The 19,007-nt window shown below is 42.9% G+C and overlaps 1 protein-coding gene across 5 annotated transcripts in view; it reads left to right on the forward strand.

The window, feature by feature from the left end:
• LOC129700488 (uncharacterized) overlaps positions 1–19,007 on the forward strand; it is a 203,993-nt gene that overhangs the window by 180,390 nt on the left and 4,596 nt on the right. For 4 of the 5 annotated variants that reach the window (XM_055641021.1, XM_055641020.1, XM_055641022.1 and 1 more), the window contains 2 exons: positions 7,559–8,345; positions 11,959–12,056. In XM_055641021.1, coding sequence (XP_055496996.1) covers positions 7,559–8,345; positions 11,959–12,056 — 885 coding nt within the window. The remainder of the gene's footprint in view (positions 1–7,558; positions 8,346–11,958; positions 12,057–19,007) is intronic. The other variant, XM_055641019.1, reaches the window with a different exon arrangement.

Below are 19,007 nucleotides of genomic sequence, written 5' to 3' on the forward strand. Positions count from 1 at the left end.
ACCCAGGATGAGGTGTTCCAAACCAGGGCATCGGAGATATCCTCATTCTTTAGGGAACGGGGGTTCCCCTCTTCTACTATAGATGAGGCTCTCACCAGGGTCTTTTCTATACCCCGTAAATCTGTTCTCACTCCCCATTCCCCCAGTCGTAACAAAGGCAGAGTCCCCCTTGTCCTCACCTTCCACCCTACCAGCCATCACATACAACAAATAATCCTCTGACATTTTCGTCACCTCCAATGGGATCCCACCACTGGCCACATCTTCCCATCTCCTCCCCTTTTGGCTTTCCGCAGAGACCGCTCCCTCCGTAACTCCCTGGTCAATTCGACCCTTTCCACCCAAACCACCCCCTCTCCTGGCACTTTCCTTTGCAACCGCAAGAAATGCTACACTTGTCGCTTTCCCTCCCCCCTTCACTCCATTCAATGACCCAAGCAGTCTTTCCAGGTGCAGCAGAGGTTCACCTGCACCTCCTCCAACCTCATCTATTGCATCCGCTGCTCTAGGTGTCAGCTGCTCTACATCGGTGAGACCAAGCATAGGCTTGGCGATCGCTTCGCCCAACACCTCCGCTCGGTTCGCAATAACCAACCTGATCTCCTGGTGGCTCAGCACTTCAACTCCCCCTCCCATTCCAAATCTGACCTTTCTGTCCTGGGCCTCCTCCATGGCCAGAGTGAGTCCCACCGTAAATTGGAGGAGCAGCACCTCATATTTCGCTTGGGCAGTTTACACCCCAGCGGTATGAACATTGACCTCCAATTTCAGGTAGTCCCTGCTTTGTCCTCCCCTTCCCAGCTCTCTCAACACACTCTCTCCACGTCTTCCTTTCTTCTTCCTGCCCCCCGCCCCCCACCCTCACATCAGTCTGAAGGAGGGTCTCGACCCGAAACGTCAGCTATTCCTTTGCTCCATAGATACTGCCTAACCCACTGAGTTTCTCCAGCATTTTTGTCTACCCTAGACCTGTGATGCCACTTTCAGGAAACTATGTCTAATCCCTCTGCTCTACAACACTCCCCAGGGCCCTACCATTCTCCGTGAAGATCCTGTCCTGAATTGACTTCCTAAAATGTAACACCTCGCGCTTATCTGCACTAAACTCCTTTTGCAATTACTCGGTTCACTTGCCCAACTGATCAAGATCCTGCTGTAATTTTGATAATCATCTTCACTTCTACGATGCCACCTACTTTCGTGTCATCTGCAAACACACTCATCATGATTTGTACATTCATCCAAATCATTGATACAAACTACAAATGTTAATGGGCCCAGCGTCAATCGCTGAGGCACACCAGTGTTCAGGGCCTCCAGTCCGAGAAACAACCTTCCACCATCAACCTCTGCTTCCTTCCTTGTTCTCCTTGGCCCCCATGCGATCTAACCTTACAGAACAGACTACCATGGAATCTTATCGAAGGCTTTGCCGAAATCCATATAGACAACGTTTACAGCCTTGCCCTCGCCAACCTTCTTGGTTACTTCAAAAAACACAGTCAATTTGTGTGAACACGATCTCCCACATACAAAACCATGCCAACTATCCCTAATCAGCCTCTGTCTATCCAGATGTCTATCTTATCCCTCAGAATCCTCTCTGTAACTTATCTACCACAGATAGTAGGCTCACTGGTCCATAGTTCCCAAGCTTTTCCTTGCAGCCTTCTTAAATAGAGGCACAATATTAGCCACTCTCCAGTAATCTGGTATCCCACCTAACAAAACCGGTATCTCATGTATCGATGATTCATACATGTCAGTTGGGACTCCTACAATTTATTCTGCATCTTCCCACATGTCCTCATATATGTCTGATGAAGTCGGAGAGATTCATCTACCTTCATATGCCGTAGGACGTCTAGCACCTTCATGTTAATATGGACTGTCGTCATGACATCTCCATTAACTGTCTCAAGTTCCCTCTCCTTCATGCGTGACTCTATGACAAAAACAGAGGATAAATACGCATGGAGGACTTTGCCCATCTCCCATCTTTGTGCATACATAGATGGCTGCTTTGGTTTATGAGGGAGCCTATTCTCTCTCTGGTTAGGCTCTTTCCCTTAATGTAATCTCTTTGGCTTCTTCTTAATTTTATTTGCTAGATCTATCTCCTCTCCTTTGTTTCCCTCCTGATTTCCTTCCTAAGTATGCACCTCAGTCCCCTAAACTCTCCAGGAATGCACCTGATGTCAGCTGCCTAATCTTGGCCCATGTCTCCATCTTTATCCTGACCAGAGTTTCAGTTTCTCTCAACATTCAAGCTTCCCTACTCCCATGCCTTGCCCCTCACTCTAAAAGGAACGTGCATGCTTTGAAATTTCCATCATTATTCTTTAAAAAAATCTCACTTTCTGAATGTTCCTATGCCAGCAAACAACCTACTACAATCAACTTCAGTAAGATAGACACAAAGTGCTGGAGTAACTCAACAGGTCAGGCAGCATCTCTGGAGAACATGAATAGGTGATGTTTCGGGTCGGTACCCTTCTTCAAACGTGAACACAATAGATGATGCCTGACAATGTCAATCTGAAGAAGGACTGAAAAACATCATCTATTCATGTTCTCCAAAGATACTTTTTAAAATGATGAGAGGGATAGACAGAGTTGACGTGGAAAAGCTTTTCCCACTGAGAGTAGTGAAGATTCAAACAAGGGGACATGACTTGAGAATTAAGGGACTGAAGTTTAGGGGTAACATGAGGGGGAACTTCTTTACTCAGAGAGTGGTGGCTGTGTGGAATGAGCTTCCAGTGAAGGTGGTGGAGGCAGGTTCGTTTTTATCATTTAAAAATAAATTGGATAGTTATATGGACGGGAAGGGAATGGAGGGTTATGGTCTGAGCGCAGGTATATGGGACTAGGGGAGATTATGTGTTCGGCATGGACTAGAAGGGTCGAGATGGCCTGTTTTTGTGCTGTAATTGTTATATGGTTATACTGCCTGACCCGCTGAGTTACTCATGCACTTTGTTCCCTTTTTATTTGTAAATTAGCATCTGCAGTTCCTTGCTTCTATGCTCTGACTTTAACAAGTTCCTATTTAATACCATCAACGTTGGCTTTGTCCCAATTCAGCTTTATATTGTGCGCCAGCCCTGTTCTTATCTCTATTTTAAACCTAATAGAACTGTGGTTGTTAGTCCCAGTACTAACTACTAATTGGTAGTGAAAAGTATGTTACCTGATCTGTAGCTTCTGCCGACAGACATCAGACAGCTCACATTTTAAGGAGGATGAGGCCTTCTGATACACAGGGATCTTCCCTGCACATACAGAAAAAATGCTCTTTACTTAGAATGGATAATTTTTGCATGTTGGTCATGACAGAGATACCATCATCAACGTGTAGAGCTTAACCCCAGAGAGTATAATCATGGGAACGTCATAAACCGTGGACTTGGTCCTCAGAGGATCTGCAGTTATTGTCATTTTTGTAGATTGCAGGCAGAGTGACAAGTACAGATTCACAGTGTCAGTCATTAGCACATTATAGGGTCAGAAATTGTGTGGTGGTCATTTGCTGCTTGTGCTAATTAATGAAATGATGAAAAAAAAATCATCATTACAGCAAGAAATTGAAACAATATCAGCAGCTTTGGAAATGGTGAAATATATCATGAGGGACCCAAGGTGTTGAGTGGAATATTTCCCAGTTAATGCACTGTCTGCAACATTGAATTCCCACAGAACCTGGTGTTAAAATGTGAAGCAAAAGAAATGACATCAGTCTGAAGAACAGTCCTCACCTCAGTTCAGTTTAGTTTATTGTCACGTGTACTAAAGGGCCTGTCCCACTAACGCGACATTTTCGGCAACATGTTGCGGGGTGTCACACGCGACATGTCCCCAGGGTATCGCCTGGATGGTCGTGAGTAGTATCCTACTCATCATGTAGCATCTTTCTGAGCGCCGCTGAATTTTGAACATGTTGAAAATATTCGGCGACCTATGATGGGTGCCGGCAGTCGCCAAAAAAGCCGCATAAGTGGGACAGGCCCTTGAGGTACATAGAATAGCTTTATAAGAGCCCTGACACCAGTCTGAATACGGGTCCAGACCCGAAGCGTCGTCCATTCCTTCTCTCCAGAGATGCTGCCTCACCCGCTGAGTTACTCCAGTATTTTGTGTCTATCTTCAATGGAAACCAGCATCTGCAGTTCTTTCTTACACATAGAATAGCTTTATGTTGCGTGTTAACCTGCCCGAAACATTCCCTTCACAGATGCTGACTGACCTGCTGAGTTTCTCCAGAACCTATTGCATTCAAGTGTGATTTGGCATTTGTGTTTGGAGATGAGAGGTATTAATGTTACTGAAGTATGGAAGATGTGGGAGTTGATTGGGGAAACGAGTACTTGAGATGTATTATGCCATGAAGGTTTGGTGCCCATTCATTTACTCAACTATTAATGTGTCCGTTTAAGAGTGCAATTCACTGGAAATTACTAACCCAATGCAGGGACAAAGGCATTGAATGAAGACTTTGGGGCATAGTAAGGCCAACATTTATTGCCCAGTCCCAGTTGCACTAGAGATGGTGGTAGTGAGCTACATTATTGAACCACTGCAATTGTTCTAGCAAAGGTATACTTTAAATGCAATTGGCAGGAAGTCCCATGATTTAGATACAGCAACAATGAAGGATAGTGAAATATCTCCAAGTCAGATGGTGTGCATCTTGGAGAGGATTCTGCAGATACTGGTGTTCCCATCTGCCTGCTCTGCTGCATGTCCTTCTTCGAGGTGGAAGTCATCAGTCTCCGAGGCCCTAATGGAGTAGCCTGTGCAAGTAACTGGATTATATGTAGATGACAGGCACTGTGCAGGGAGTAACTCTTTGTTGGAGTGGCAAATGGAGTACTGATAAAGGAGACTGCTTTGCCCCGATGGTGTCAAGGCATTGCACTCATCTAGGCAAATGGTATTCCATCATGCTCCTAATTTGTGCAGCGTAGATATTGAGAAGGCCTTGGAGTATCAGAAAGAAAGGCCTTGGGTATCAGGAGGTGAGTCACTTGCCACTGGATACCAAGCTTCTGACCCAATACTTGTGGACAGTTACTTTTCCGATGGAGTGCCCTGGGGCAGAACTGGCTAGCTCTGATAAAGCAGAAAATACAGGTTTCCGGAAACTATTAAATTCAATATTGAGATATGAGCGAGGGGAGTGGGGTGGAGAATTAAAGTGACAGGCAGCTGGAAGATCGGGTCCCCTTTGTAGTTATCAAGGATGGATGTACAGTGCAGCCTTAACATTACTCTCTTCATTATTTTATGATTTTAATTATACCACATGTATTATTGTCCCATGCCAGATGGAGAGTATGTAAATGTTAGATTCACTTATAAATCATGTAGCATTACAATGTGAGTGTTAAAGTATTCTTCTAACATCAATAGTCAATAGTCAATAGTCTATTTAATTGTCATTTGGACCCCTGGAGGTCCAAATGAAATGCCGTTTCTGCAGCCATACATTACACACAAATAGACCCCAGACACAACATAATTTACAATTTACATAAACATCCATCACATAGCTGTGATGGAAGGCCAAAAAAAACTTATCTCTCCACTGCACTCTCCCCCCCCGATGTCAGAGTCAAAGTCAAAGCCCCCGGCTGGCGATGGCGATTGTCCCGCGGCCATTAAAGCCACGCCGGGTGGTGCGAGGTCGCACACCGGGTCTTGGTGTTAGAGACCCCGGCGTGCGCTCGCAGAGTCCCGCGGCCATTCCAAGCCGCGCGGGGCAGTGATGTAGGCCCCGCTCCAGGAGCTCTTCGACCCCGCGATTCGGGCGGGAGAAGTCGCCGTTGCAGGAGCCCTGAAAAGCGGTCTCCCTCCAGGGATCCGCGGGCTCCCGGTGCCGCCGTCCGCAGACCCGCAGTAGCAGCCTCCGCATCAGCAGCGGCAGCAGCAGCAGTGGCAGCGCTCTTCCACCGCTCCACCCGCTCCGGTCTCGGCCAGCTCCGCGACGGTGAGGTGAGTCGGCACCCGAGTCCCCGGTCTCTTCCTGTTGGAGGCCGCTCCTCGTTGCGGCCCCAACGACAACTGAGACCCGACGAGAAAAGGTCGGGTCTCCAGTGCAGGGAGAGATTTAAAAAGTTTCCCCCTCCCTCCCACCCCAACCCCCCCACACACACACACCCAACATAAAATAACAAAAACTACATATAAACATAGACAAAAAATAATAAAAACGCGGACAGGCTGCAGAGGCCGCTGCTGACCAGAGTGGCGCCGCCTACCTAACGCCTATCAGTGTTATATTGAGGTTGCACAATAATTGCAATAAAGGAAGTCCAGCAAATGATCACTAGATTGAGTCTGGATATGGCAGACTTTGCATATGATGAGTATTTAGCACTCTGGGGCCACTCTGAAGGAGATGTGTTCTCATAGATTTGTCAGGATAGATGTGGAGTGGTCTTTCTGTGAGCTACATCTGTGGGATCAGTCTAAAAAGAAGTTAGCCATTCAGGCCAGAGTTAAGAAGAAAGGCTTCACACATAAATGGGTGAAAATTTGGAATTCTGAACCCGAAAGAGCTGTGGAGGCCCAGCCATGAGTACTTTCAAGACTGGGATAATAAATTTTTAGATAATAGAGTCAAGGTTTTGAAGTTAGTGCCGCACAATGGTGCCTGAGGGAAAAGCTCAGTTGTGATCTGAGTGAATGGCAGATTAATGTATTTCCTGCTTCTGTTTTCAGATTAATGTATTCCTGCTGAAGGGCTGTGGCCAAAAGTTGATCATTTGTAAGACCAGATGGAGGAGGAAGTAGCAAAATAGAACATTTGCTCCTCTCTGATTGCTCCAGGCGCGAGAATCTCATCTCAAGGTCCCTGCTGGCTCTCTGCAGCAGACTCCAGATGGCCTCACGGCTCTGGTTGTACAACAGGGATCCTGGAGAGGGGACCGGAGTCATTTGCCCATATGTCAAGTCTCTGAAACGTGTCCGCCAAATTAGTGCCAACACAGAGGATTGTGTGAAACTGAAAGGGTCATGCAAGCCCCTTGGAAAGATGTCACTAACCGGGAGAAATGTGTATTGTGCTCACGTAGTTCCATCTTCACAAAGGAATCTCACGGTAACACATGAGTGCAGTCTGTTACTCCTATGACCTCAAAACTTATGACTCTTGCTGGTCTCCATTCCAGAGGGAGCTGAAGCAACTGTTCTTCAAAGAGGGAGAATTAATGACACCCCCAATTCAGTGCTGAGTTACAAACTGGCACAAGTCAACCCCCCTACTTGATCTGCTCCCCTCTAAGCAATGCTTTGTGCACTTCCAGATCTGCATCAGCACTAATTCAAGAAACAGCCTCTGGTTGGATAATTCCCCGCTGCAATGACTACCAATGTAATCTTAGTATTAGCAACATGTGACCATTGTTAATAATCCACTTCTAATGGAAATTATATTTAGATTTTAATTACTTAAAGTGAGTGGAGACAGTCAGAGAAGAACAAAAGTAAAGGGTTAATGAAAATGAAGGATGTTGAAGGAATGCTGATTTTAGATGTGGTTGTTTTTGATTGACAGGATGCGGGTGAAGATACAGATGATTCGATGAATGTGGAGTGGGAAACCAATGAATCAAGTAACTGCCAGGCAAGTTCTTTAGATACCAAAGAAGTGCAAAGAGCTCTGGTGGACAATGAAGAGACTGTAAACAAGATAATGCAAAACAACAGAGAAGTGGGTAATCTGTCATTAGCCGGGGAGTTGATGCAGATCAATCCTGTATTGTACCATAATATTACAGGCATATGCAATTCTAGTTCCCCTTCAGAAAATGGGATTTCTGATCACTCTATTCTGTCAGGGTGTGATTTACAGGATCTTGGAGAGACAGGAAGCGTGTTAAATCGTTGTTCCTCTAAAGACGCTTGTAAACAGAGTAAGAAGTCAATATCGGTCGCCTCTGATGCAAAGTCAGACCAAATGATTGCTACCGAGAAACATGTCACCTTGAAGGATGGAGTTCCACTTGCACTTAAATTGCCTGCTTGCCCTGACGCACTGGATGATAATTCTGAAGTTCTGGAGAACATTGTGACGATTGCTGTTTGTGATGAAGAAGGAAATATATTCTCTTCAGCTGCTGATGTTGCAACTAAGCATTTGGCAGCATTTGTGAAATTGCAGGATCAGTCTGCAGAGGAAACTGTTGAAAAGTTCCAACTTGCACTAAAAACAGATACTCCAGAAATGTTACATGGTGACCAGGAAATAAATGCTCCAAATAATTCTGAGGTTCCAAAGCATTATCAAGAGGAACAGTCTGAAGAAAACAAACAGAATTACACTCATTATATGGACGGTAATGGTATGACTTTTAACATTTTGAACACTGTTAAGAATTCTTTATGATGTTTTCACCCTTAGTTTGAAAACTTGACTTGCAGCATTTTTGTTATTCATGTTTGCACTCATGCAGATTCTACTTGTTTTTAGTTACTGAAAAAGGTTGGCGTATTTGTATGAAAAACTGAAAATATCCATAAAAATCACAACCGCGGTGGATATATTTATTGCTGTTACCATTTAACACATGGCATTTTCACTTTAGTTGCTCTTGGCATCCTGGTTGAAGGTTGCATTGGAGGGAACACAATTTTCCCAATGTGAGTGATTTGACCCTTTGAGTCAGCTCTACTATTCTGTAAGATAACGCAATCTATCATAAGCGCCATCTTCCAGTACCTTTCCCATGCCCTGTGATTTTTTAATGCTGAGACATCTATTGATTGCTATTTTCAATTAACGTAATAACATAATATCCACTCTATCCAAGCCTTTCACTATTCAGTAAGTTTAAATGAGATCCCCCCTAGTGAATTTTCACTGCATTCTTCTGAGATAAGAAGATTAAAACTGCACAACATGTTCCATGTCTGAAGAAGGGTTTTGGCCCGAAACGTTGCCCATTTCCTTCGCTCCATAGATGCTGCTGCACCCGCTGAGTTTCTCCAGCTTTTTTGTGTACCAACATGTTCCATGTTTGGTCTCACCATAACCCTATAAAAGTGCTGTAAAATTTCCTTACTCGTATTACAAAACCTCTCGTAATAAAAGCTAATTTTCCATTTGGCCTCCTAATTGTTGAACCTATATGTTTGCCTTCAGGGGATTGTGAAAAGACAAACCCAGTTCTTCTTTGTCTTGCGTATGGTGTGCACAGCCTAAAGTTGTAGGACAACTTGTTCTATTTGATCTTATTTGATTGCGCACACCAAGTTGATTGCATTCGTTGAAACAGGGTGGACCATGATAAGATGCAACCCAGTTCATTGAACGTGAAAACCTTCCAGTTTAGAATCCTAGATGGGTACTGCATGGAAACAGGCTCTTTAACGTCTCCTCATCTTCAACAAAGCTGACCATCAAGTACTCTGCCACAGAAGGTAGTTGAGGCCAGTTCATTGGCTATATTTAAGAGGGAGTTAGACGTGGCCCTTGTGGCTAAAGGGATCAGGGGGTATGGAGAGAAGGCAGGTACAGGATACTGAGTTAGATGATCAGCCATGATCATATTGAATGGCGGTGCAGGCTCGAAGGGCCGAATGGCCTACTCCTGCACCTATTTTCTATATTTACTCATTTACACTAAACGTATGTTAATCACATTTTCATCCTCTGTGTTCTCACCAACACCTACCAGATTCAACCCCCTTCCTACACACCAGGTTAATTTGACAGTGACCAAATAACTTAACAATCAAGATCTTTGGGATGTGGGAGGAAACCAGCTGGAGTGATCCCATGCAGTCACAGGAATAATGTGTAAACTCAACATATTCAACAGCCGAGGTCAGGATTATACCCATGTCTCTGGCTCTGAAGTGGTGGCTCCACTAGATGCACCACTGCACCAGTTTCTCACATTTAAGAAATACTCTGCTTTGAAGATAATTGTTCTGTTTCTGCTCCTCAACCTGTGGTCACAAGGAATAACATTCTAAAGAAAAACTTCACTAAAACGTCCCTTGTTTCATTTGCATACAGCAGTCGATTCTTTGCAAATTAAATGTTTAATGCAAAAAAAAAGCTTCTATAATATCCCTTAAATATCTCAATAAAAAGAACCTTCTCCATTTCATCCTTATTATTTTGCTCTGAGCATGCTGGCAGATTTGAGGCAGAGTGAGATTCATGACAGATAACATGTAAACTACCACTAGAAATTACAGAAACTTTATTTACTCTTAACTTGGTTTGTATTTAAAGTTATTAATCTTTTCCACTGGTTCAGTTGATTTAACTTCCTTTGCAAGTGAAAACAAGGGAGGTAACTTGAGCCCGTAAAACAAAAGAGTTTGAAAACTTACGTCAAATTTGATATCACTCATTACTCAACATTTGTGAGGTTGAAGTTGTTTTATTGTATGTTTCTTGCCATACAATTTATGGAGTTTAAAACAAAGAACCGTTAGTGAAATTTGGAGGGCATACATTCGTCTTATACCAGTGATTAAGATTGGCTATTTTTTTACTTATTTACCACTTCAAAAAGGTATAGATTTTATTAGTTTGTAAGCTAGGGTTAGGTAACGACATTGCTAATTTAGAGAACTCAGTTCTGTTTTTTCTGAGATGCCAGCTATTCAGCATTAATTTCCTTTTCCTTGCTGCCCTTTGCTTTGTCACTTGACGGGACATGTACTTATTTGCTTTATTTACAGCTGAGTGGTTTGGTTGTACATTTCATGGACACACAAAGTGTACACAAAGTGGAAGACATTGATGGTTTGCCTTTCTTGATAAATGTTTACAGGTTCATTGAAAAATTGATTTTCAATGTTAATTTTCTGACTATAGCCTGGAAATTAATTAAGCAGCTGAATTAATTTAAATAACTTGTTATTGTTACAAATCGCAATTAGGACACATGACAGTATAAATGAAGCATAATATTAAGATACAAAATGTGTGTTCAGATAGTAATATATCTAATATAATATATCTAAATTAATATAAAATAGTATATTTTGTTTTGACTGAATACAATTCGGAGCCACTAACCAGTGCTTTCTAGAAGATCGGAGAAAGAGGGTGACGTTAAATTGTCCTTTTTCTCCAATATTTATTTTGTGATGATTCATATTGGGTATATTTTGATACTCTTCCATTAAAAGGGGTGATTCCTGTACTGGTGATAAACTCAGATAATGTAGCAGTCTGTGCTTGCATTCAGCAAGGCATGGACAATTTTCAGGTGTGGACAGAAGAATAACAAGTTTGAAGCACATAATCCCTAGTTAGTGGCCACCTTCAACAAAAGATAAATCAAACCACCTCCTGGTGATGTTCAGTAGCATTACCAATGCAGAGTCTCCACCATCAACACCCAGGGCTGAACATTACCCAGAAACCTAATGAGACCACCCAATAAATGCTGTGGCTGGAAGTCCGAAACGGAATTCTGCAGCAAGTGACTCTTCTAATGCCCAAATTATTTCCACATGTACAAGGCTCAGATCAGGAATGTATTTATAAACTTGGCCAGGCTGAGTAAGAAAAGCTCAGTTCAAAATCCAGGACAAAGCTGTTTAATTGATTATAACCAGATCCACTCTCCACTACCAGAACACTATGCCTGCAGTTTTTACCTTCTACAAAATGCATGGCAGGAAATTGCCACAGTTTCTTGATAATGTTGAAGCTCCACCTGATGTGAATGCTGCCAGCCACAGAGTACCCTCCCAAGTCACTCACCTTACTGACTAAATATCTCACTTCAAAGGCTCCCACCTTTTTCTCAAGGGAAAATATATGGGTAATGAATGTTGAGCTTGCCAGAACTGCTCACACTGCAAGAACAAGAAGGCTTGATATCCTCGTTCAATATGTATTCTATTTGGCTCATCTGCAGGAGGCTGTTTTGGAAGGGCATCAGCCAACTGTCTACTGTGTATTTACGTGCAACTTTCTTTCTTTAGAGGTGTCAGACATTTCAGCAGTTGCTTTGAAGACAAGCACAAAGATTCCACATGATGTTGCCGCTTTTGACATTATCAGGACTATGATTGGAATGATGGTATGATTAAGCAAAATAATTTTGCAGACAATTGTTTTGAAAATTAATTGTTATGAAATCTCTTGCATTTTTTTGCATTCTCCTGCATGCTTCTTTAGCCTTTACTGATTAATTAAGTACTATGGTGGCATTCCTAACTGCAAAACAATTCTCTTTCAGACATGCAAGAATTTAAAGCTAGTTAATAGATTCTTTGTTTAAGAAGGAACTGCAGATGCTGGAAAATCGAAGGTAGACAAAAATGCTTGAGAAACTCAGTGGGTGAGGCAGCATCTATGGAGCGAAGGATTAAGAAGGAACTGCTGGAAAATCTAAGGTAGAAATGCAGATGCTGGAAAATTAAAGATTTCCTTCGCTCCATAGATACCGCCTCACCCGCTGAGTTTCTCCAGCATTTTTGTCTATAATAGATTCTTTGGCCTGATTTGTAAATATTACCAAGCCAGTTCATTTAAAGGTTGGCACTTACTTGAACGTAACTACTTTGTAACATGAAATAACCATAAAGTATTTTAAAGCATTCATTTTGCGGTGGGTGCAAAAATAGTACAGTAATTATACATTCCTGCTATTTATAGAGGGACTGTTCAAGAAAGTGGCTCAGCACCTTCTGCTCAAGGACATAGGAATGAAAAATAAATGTTGGTTCTGCGAGTAATATCTTTATCTCATAACTGAATTAAAAAAAAATTATGAGCTCATTTTCATCTTTTCCTTCCTCTTACAAAGTTTATTCCTTGAATAATAAGCACGTGGTCATCATTCTACTGGAGACCGATGAAACGGGACTAAACCAATCACCTCTGCCACCTTCATTTACTATTCAAGTGAATTGGGGTTGGTTAGACTTTAGGGATTTAGACCTTTGGAATACAGCGTGAAAACAGGCCCTGTGGCCCACCGAGTCGGCACCGACCAGTGATCACCCTGTACACTAGCACTATCTTACACACTAGGGAGAATTGTATAACTTACCAAAGCCAATTAACCTGCAAACCTGTACATCTTTGAAGTGTGGGAGAAAACCCATGCAGTCACAGGTAGAACGTACGTTCCCCATGCAGACAGCACCCGAAGTTAGGATCGAACCCGGGTCTCTGGGGCTGTAAGGCAGTAACTCTACCGCTGAGCAACCCATCAATTAAATAATGGTGACTACTTGTCCCGTTTCAATTGGGGATTTAGATTTTTTACACCATTTGAACTGAGGAAAATGTGGGATTAGGCTGGACACGACTGCAAATAGAAAGAAGAATTGAAATAGGAGTACCCAAATATCTCCTCAAGCTAGACTGCCCTTCAAAATAATCATGACTAATCAGCTCCAGAGCTCAGCTGCACCTTAGTTTAGTTTATTAATATTGTCGCGTGCACCGAGGTAGAGAGAAAAGGTTTTTTGTTGCGTGCTATCCAGTCAGCGAAAGATGATCATGGTTACAATCAAGCTGTCCACAGTGTACAGATACAGGATAAAGGGAATAACGTTTGTGTAAAATATCTAGTAAAATCCATTTAAAGATAGTTTGAAGATCTGCCATGAGGTAGATGGGAGGACCTTTCTCTAGTGTGTGAGCGGATGACTCCGTTACCTGGTAACAGCTGGGAAGAACCTGTCCCTGAATCTGGAGGTGTGCGTTTCCAAACATCTGTACCCCTTGCCTGATGGTAGTGGGGAGAAGATGAAGAGACTAGGGCGAGACTGGTCCTTGATTATGCTGTTGGCCTTGCCGAAGCAGCTTGAAGTGTAGATGGAATCAACAGAAGGGAGATTGGGTTCCATGATGGTCTGGGCTCTTGCTGTGGATGGATCTGTTCCCAAACCATGCTATGTGCATCCCGATAAAATGCTTTCTATAGCTCATATATCTCAACTTTGAATATATTCAATAATTCAACTTTTAACGGCAGCCAAGAATAGAATTCCATAGAATTTCTTTACTTAGAAACTATCTTCCCCCATTCCAGATTCCCTCCAAACTGCAGCATCAACTCTGTCAAGCCCTTTCAGATTCATATTTCAAAATGATAATCATCCATTCTCAGGCAGATTAAAATCTGACGGCAGCAGAGTGGCACAGCAGTGGCGTTGCTGCCATACAGCACCAGAGATCCATGTTTGATCCTGACTACAGGTGTTTTTTGTGTGGAGTTTGTTTGCTCTCTCTGTGACTGCGTGAGTTTTCTACAGGCGTTTCAGTTTCCTCCCACTTTCCAAAGACTTGCAGGTTTATAGGTTACTTAGCTTCTATAAATTGTCCCTAATGTGTAGGATAGATCTAGTGAGCAGGTGATCACAGGTCGGCACAGACTTGGTGGGCCGAAGGGTCTGTTTTCATGCTGCATCTGTAAAACTAATATATGCTGAATGCCAATGTTCAAAGTTCTTAAACATTTCTTATGATACTTTGAATTGTCTGCAAATCAAGTATTTTACAAGGAGATTAAAGTTGGACACAGTACCCTGGTAGAACAATAACATGACTTTCCTACTTTAGTATTGAAATATTTTTCAATAAAGGCCAACATTCTATTGGACACTGTTTACTTGCTATATCCTCTTGCTAACATTCTGTGTCTCAAAACATTCCAGAAGATTAGTCAAGCATGATTTCCCCTTCATAAATCCATGCTGACTTTGACCAGTCCTGTCACTGATTTCTAAATGCGATGCTATTACATCTGTACACACATTTAATGGCAAGACCCTTAACAGCATTAATGTACTGGAGGATCTTTGAGTCCAAATCCTTCACTCACTGAAAGAAGCAATGTGAGTAGATGGAGTGAAAAGGAAGGTGTATGGAATGCTTGCCTTCATCGTTTGAGATATTGAGTATTAGTCAAGAAGTCATGTTGCAGTTTAATGAAACATTTCACACCGCCAGCTGCACTTTTGCCCACTCGTGTATCCCACCTTTATCCCTTTGTTATTCTGTATTTTTGAGAGAATTTGCATTCCCACACTTGGTCCCTTCTTGTAAACACGTGAGAAGATAAGAAACAGAAGATGATGCAGGCGGTTCACCTCCTCACGCCTGCTCTGTCATCTGATAAGATCACAGCTGATCTTTTATCTCTGTTCCCCTGTCCTGCACTTATCCATGTCTCTGATTCCCTTTTCTACTGCCCTCTTGGATAGCTGGTAAAGACATTTCTTCAAATATTTTATCCTGAATGGAAAATCTGTTATTTTGAAACTGTGAGCCCCTGCCCCCAATAAAAAAACACCCTAAATGTTTTGTGTGGTTCAAACAGAGCAAATCACTCTTCTAAACTCAAGGGAGTTTAGAAGCAGAGTCATGCTCAGACATCACAGATACAGACCCTTCAGTCCAACTTGTCCAATAAGATGTTGGTCCCTTTTGGTCCATATGCTTCTAATCCATGTACATGCATGAATGTCTGTTAAATATAATAAATGTATCTGCCTCAGCCACTTTCCCATAGCAACTCATTCCATATACCCACCACCCACTGTATGAAAAAGTTGTCCCTCAGTTCTCCTCTCATCTCAAACTTCTGACCTCAAATTCTTAATTCTGATGCCCTGGGAAAAAGGTTGTTCATTCACCCCATCGTGCTCACGATTTTATATAAGACACTTAACAGCATTATCCATGTTTATAAGGCATTATAAGGCATCCATCTTTATAAGACATTATAAAAGACCCCACACATCTCCATCCTGGACTGTTCACTCTGCTGCCCTCGGGCAAAAGGTATCGTAATATAAGGAGCAGAACGGCAAGGTTTTGCAACAGCTTCTTCCATCGAGCCATCAGACTCTTGAATTCCATGTAATGTGCCGCCACTATTATCTATTTTATCTTTTTATCTATTTTATCCTTTTGTTATTTTATGTTGCACGATGAGTCAGAAGCAACGAAATTTCGTTCAGACTTGCGTTGGTGTATTTTTGAATGACACTAAAGTCTTTGATTGATTGATTTATATACTTCTATAAGATCACCCCTCCTGCACTCCAAGTAATAAAATTGTAGCCTGCCCACTCTCCCTATAACTCGGACCATCAAGTCCTGGCAATATTTTTGTAATCTTCTCTAACATTTTTCCAACGTAATGACACCTTTCCTGTAGCAGGGTGACCAAAACTGAACATAGCGTCTTAAGTGTGACTTCACCAACATCTCGTACAAATATAGCATATCGTCCCAACTACTATAATCAATTTCCTGTCTGATGAAGGCCAGTGGGCCAGAAGCCTTCTTGACCACCCTATCTATTTGTGACACTACATTCATGGAACCATGTACTTGTACTCCTAATCTGTGGTTTGACTTACTCGGATACTCTCGCTTGGATAGGCAGCATTTTGGATCGGGTCCCTTCTTCAGAGTGATTATAGCAGAAGGAGAAAGCTGGAAAGAGATGGGGGTGAGACAAACTTTGGCAAGTGATAGGTGGATACAGGTGAGGATAGCTTTTTGAATGGACTGTGTTCCAAGCAAGATTCCAGCGTCTGCAGATCCTTGTGTCTCACTAACTTCTCACTTACCTGAATTTGTTCCCATTAGCCATTCCTCGACACACTTGCCCAGCTGATCAAGATCGCACTGTGATTCTCGATAACTATCTTCACTATCTCTAATATAACCTATTTTAGCGTCATCTCCAAACTTACTAATCATGCCTCGTACATTTTCATCTAAATTATTGATCCAAGCCATAAACAGCAATGGGCTTAGCACCGACCCTGAGACAAACCACTAGGCATAGACTTCCAGTTTGAAACTTTCCACCACCTCGCTCGGTGTGCTACTGTGAAGACAGCGTATGCAGTTAGTTAGTTCTCCCTGAATCTTATGCAATCTAGACTACCAGAGCAGCCTACCATGCAGAACCTTATCTTTCTTCAAAGAACCTTATCTTTCTTCCCAAAAACCCTTTCTGGCTTAAGTCCTCCCTCAACCAGTTTAAATTCCATTTGGAATATTTTGGAGGACCAAGAAACCAAGATACAAGAAACCAAGAAAGGCCTTGAATTCCATATAGACAATGTCTATAGCCCTGCCCTCATCAATCCTCTTGGTTATTTCTTCAAAAAATCAAATTCCTAAGACATGATCTCCCACACACAAAACTAGCTGATATTTGGCCCGGCGTGCATGCAGCAAGACCGAGGCATAGTTTGATAATTGGCAAGTTTCACCTCACATGCTGACAATGTCCAAGAGAGAGGGTCTAACCATCTAACATTGATATGCAATGGCCTTGCCATTACCAAGCACTTCACCTGGGCAGCACCATTGGCCAGCGACTCGATGGAACAAAATACTGTGGAGACAAAAGCAGATCAGAGGCTGGGTATCTAATAGAGTTAACTCTCTTTCTATCACCTCTCAGCCTTTCCAGCATCTACAAGCCACAAGACAAGACCGTGATGAAATAATGTCCACTTGACCAGACGAATGTGGCACTAACAACCTTCAAGTAGCTCAACATCCAAGTTACATGAGCTCATGCTAAACATTAATTCCATCCACCACCAGTGACTGCAACGTGTGCCATCTACAAAATGCACTACATTTCCTCATCCTGGGTACTTGAACAAATTCTCCCAAATCCACAGACTTTGCAAATAAGTAGGACAAGGTCAGCAGGCATGCCAAAAACTTTGGTTTGATCCTGATGACGAGTGTTATCTGCATTGATTTTAAACATTCTCCCTGTGACCGCATGAGTTTTCTCCAAGTACTCCGGCTTCCGGTTTCCACCCACACTCCAAAGGTTTGTAGTATAATTGACTTTGGTAAAATTGTCCCTAAAATTGTCGGATAATGTTAGTGTACGGGGTGATCGCTGGTCAGTGCGGACTTGGTGTGCTGAAGGGCCTGTTTCCCTGCTGTATCTCTAAAGTCTAAAAGTCTAAAGTAAACTCCACTTGTCACAGACCTCCAGTCCTTCCACCACAACCCACATCGATCACCTTCGTCTATAAACTCGATCAAGTTAACAAGATACGACCTGCCATGTACAAAGCCATGCTGATTGCCCCTAATGAACCAATTTTCTACCAAATAGGAGTAAATCCTATCAGGAAGTATCCTCTCCAGCAGCTTCCCTACCATTGACGTGAGGCTCACAGGCCTATAATTCCCTGGATCCTCTGTACTTCCCTTCTTTAACAAAGGAACATTAGCTACTCGCCAGTTCTCGGTGACCTCGCCTGTGGCTAAAGATGCAAAGATCTTAGTCAAGGCTCCTGCAATGATGGCATACACCATACTCTATCTTTACCACTAGCTACTTGGATTGACACTTTCAGAAACCTATGGACTTGAATCACAGGAACTCTCTGAAAAAACTATTCTGCACTCTGTCCAAAACAGCTTCCCTACCTTTTGGCGTGACCAGAACTGCACACAATCTCCAAACAGGCCCAACCAAAATTTATGAAAGTTCCACAGGAAAGCTGGAGAACTCAGCGGGTGCCAGCATCTTTAACAAAGGAAATAGGCAACTTTCGGGCCGAAACCCTTCTTCAGACCTCAGGGGTGGGGGTGGGTGGGGACAAGATGCAAAGGAGGAGTAGCCGGAAGGCTGGAGGGTGGGAGGAGACAGCAGGGGAGCTGAGGAAGGGGAGGAGACAGCTCCCCTGCTGTCTTTCCCACCCTCCAGCTCCAGCCTTCCGGCTATCCTCCTTTTCCCTTTCTTGTCCCCACCCACCCCCGCCCCCGATCAGTCTGAAGAAGGGTTTCGGCCCGAAACGTTGCCTATTTCCTTCGCTCCATAGTGCTGCTGCACACAATTTCCTTCTCCAGCTTTCTGGTGTAACCTTCGATTCTCCAGCATCTGCAAATACCTCTTTAACAAAATTTATGAAATCTCTTTTGAACACTCTAATTTTCTCCAAGTTAAAGGTTAATGCCTGCCCTTTTTTCCAGTTACAGTATGTCGAACACCGTCCCATGCACTGGCACCTCCCCCAAC

Source organism: Leucoraja erinacea, chromosome 9 (assembly GCF_028641065.1).
Source record: "Leucoraja erinacea ecotype New England chromosome 9, Leri_hhj_1, whole genome shotgun sequence".
NCBI classification, from domain to species: domain Eukaryota; kingdom Metazoa; phylum Chordata; class Chondrichthyes; order Rajiformes; family Rajidae; genus Leucoraja; species Leucoraja erinaceus.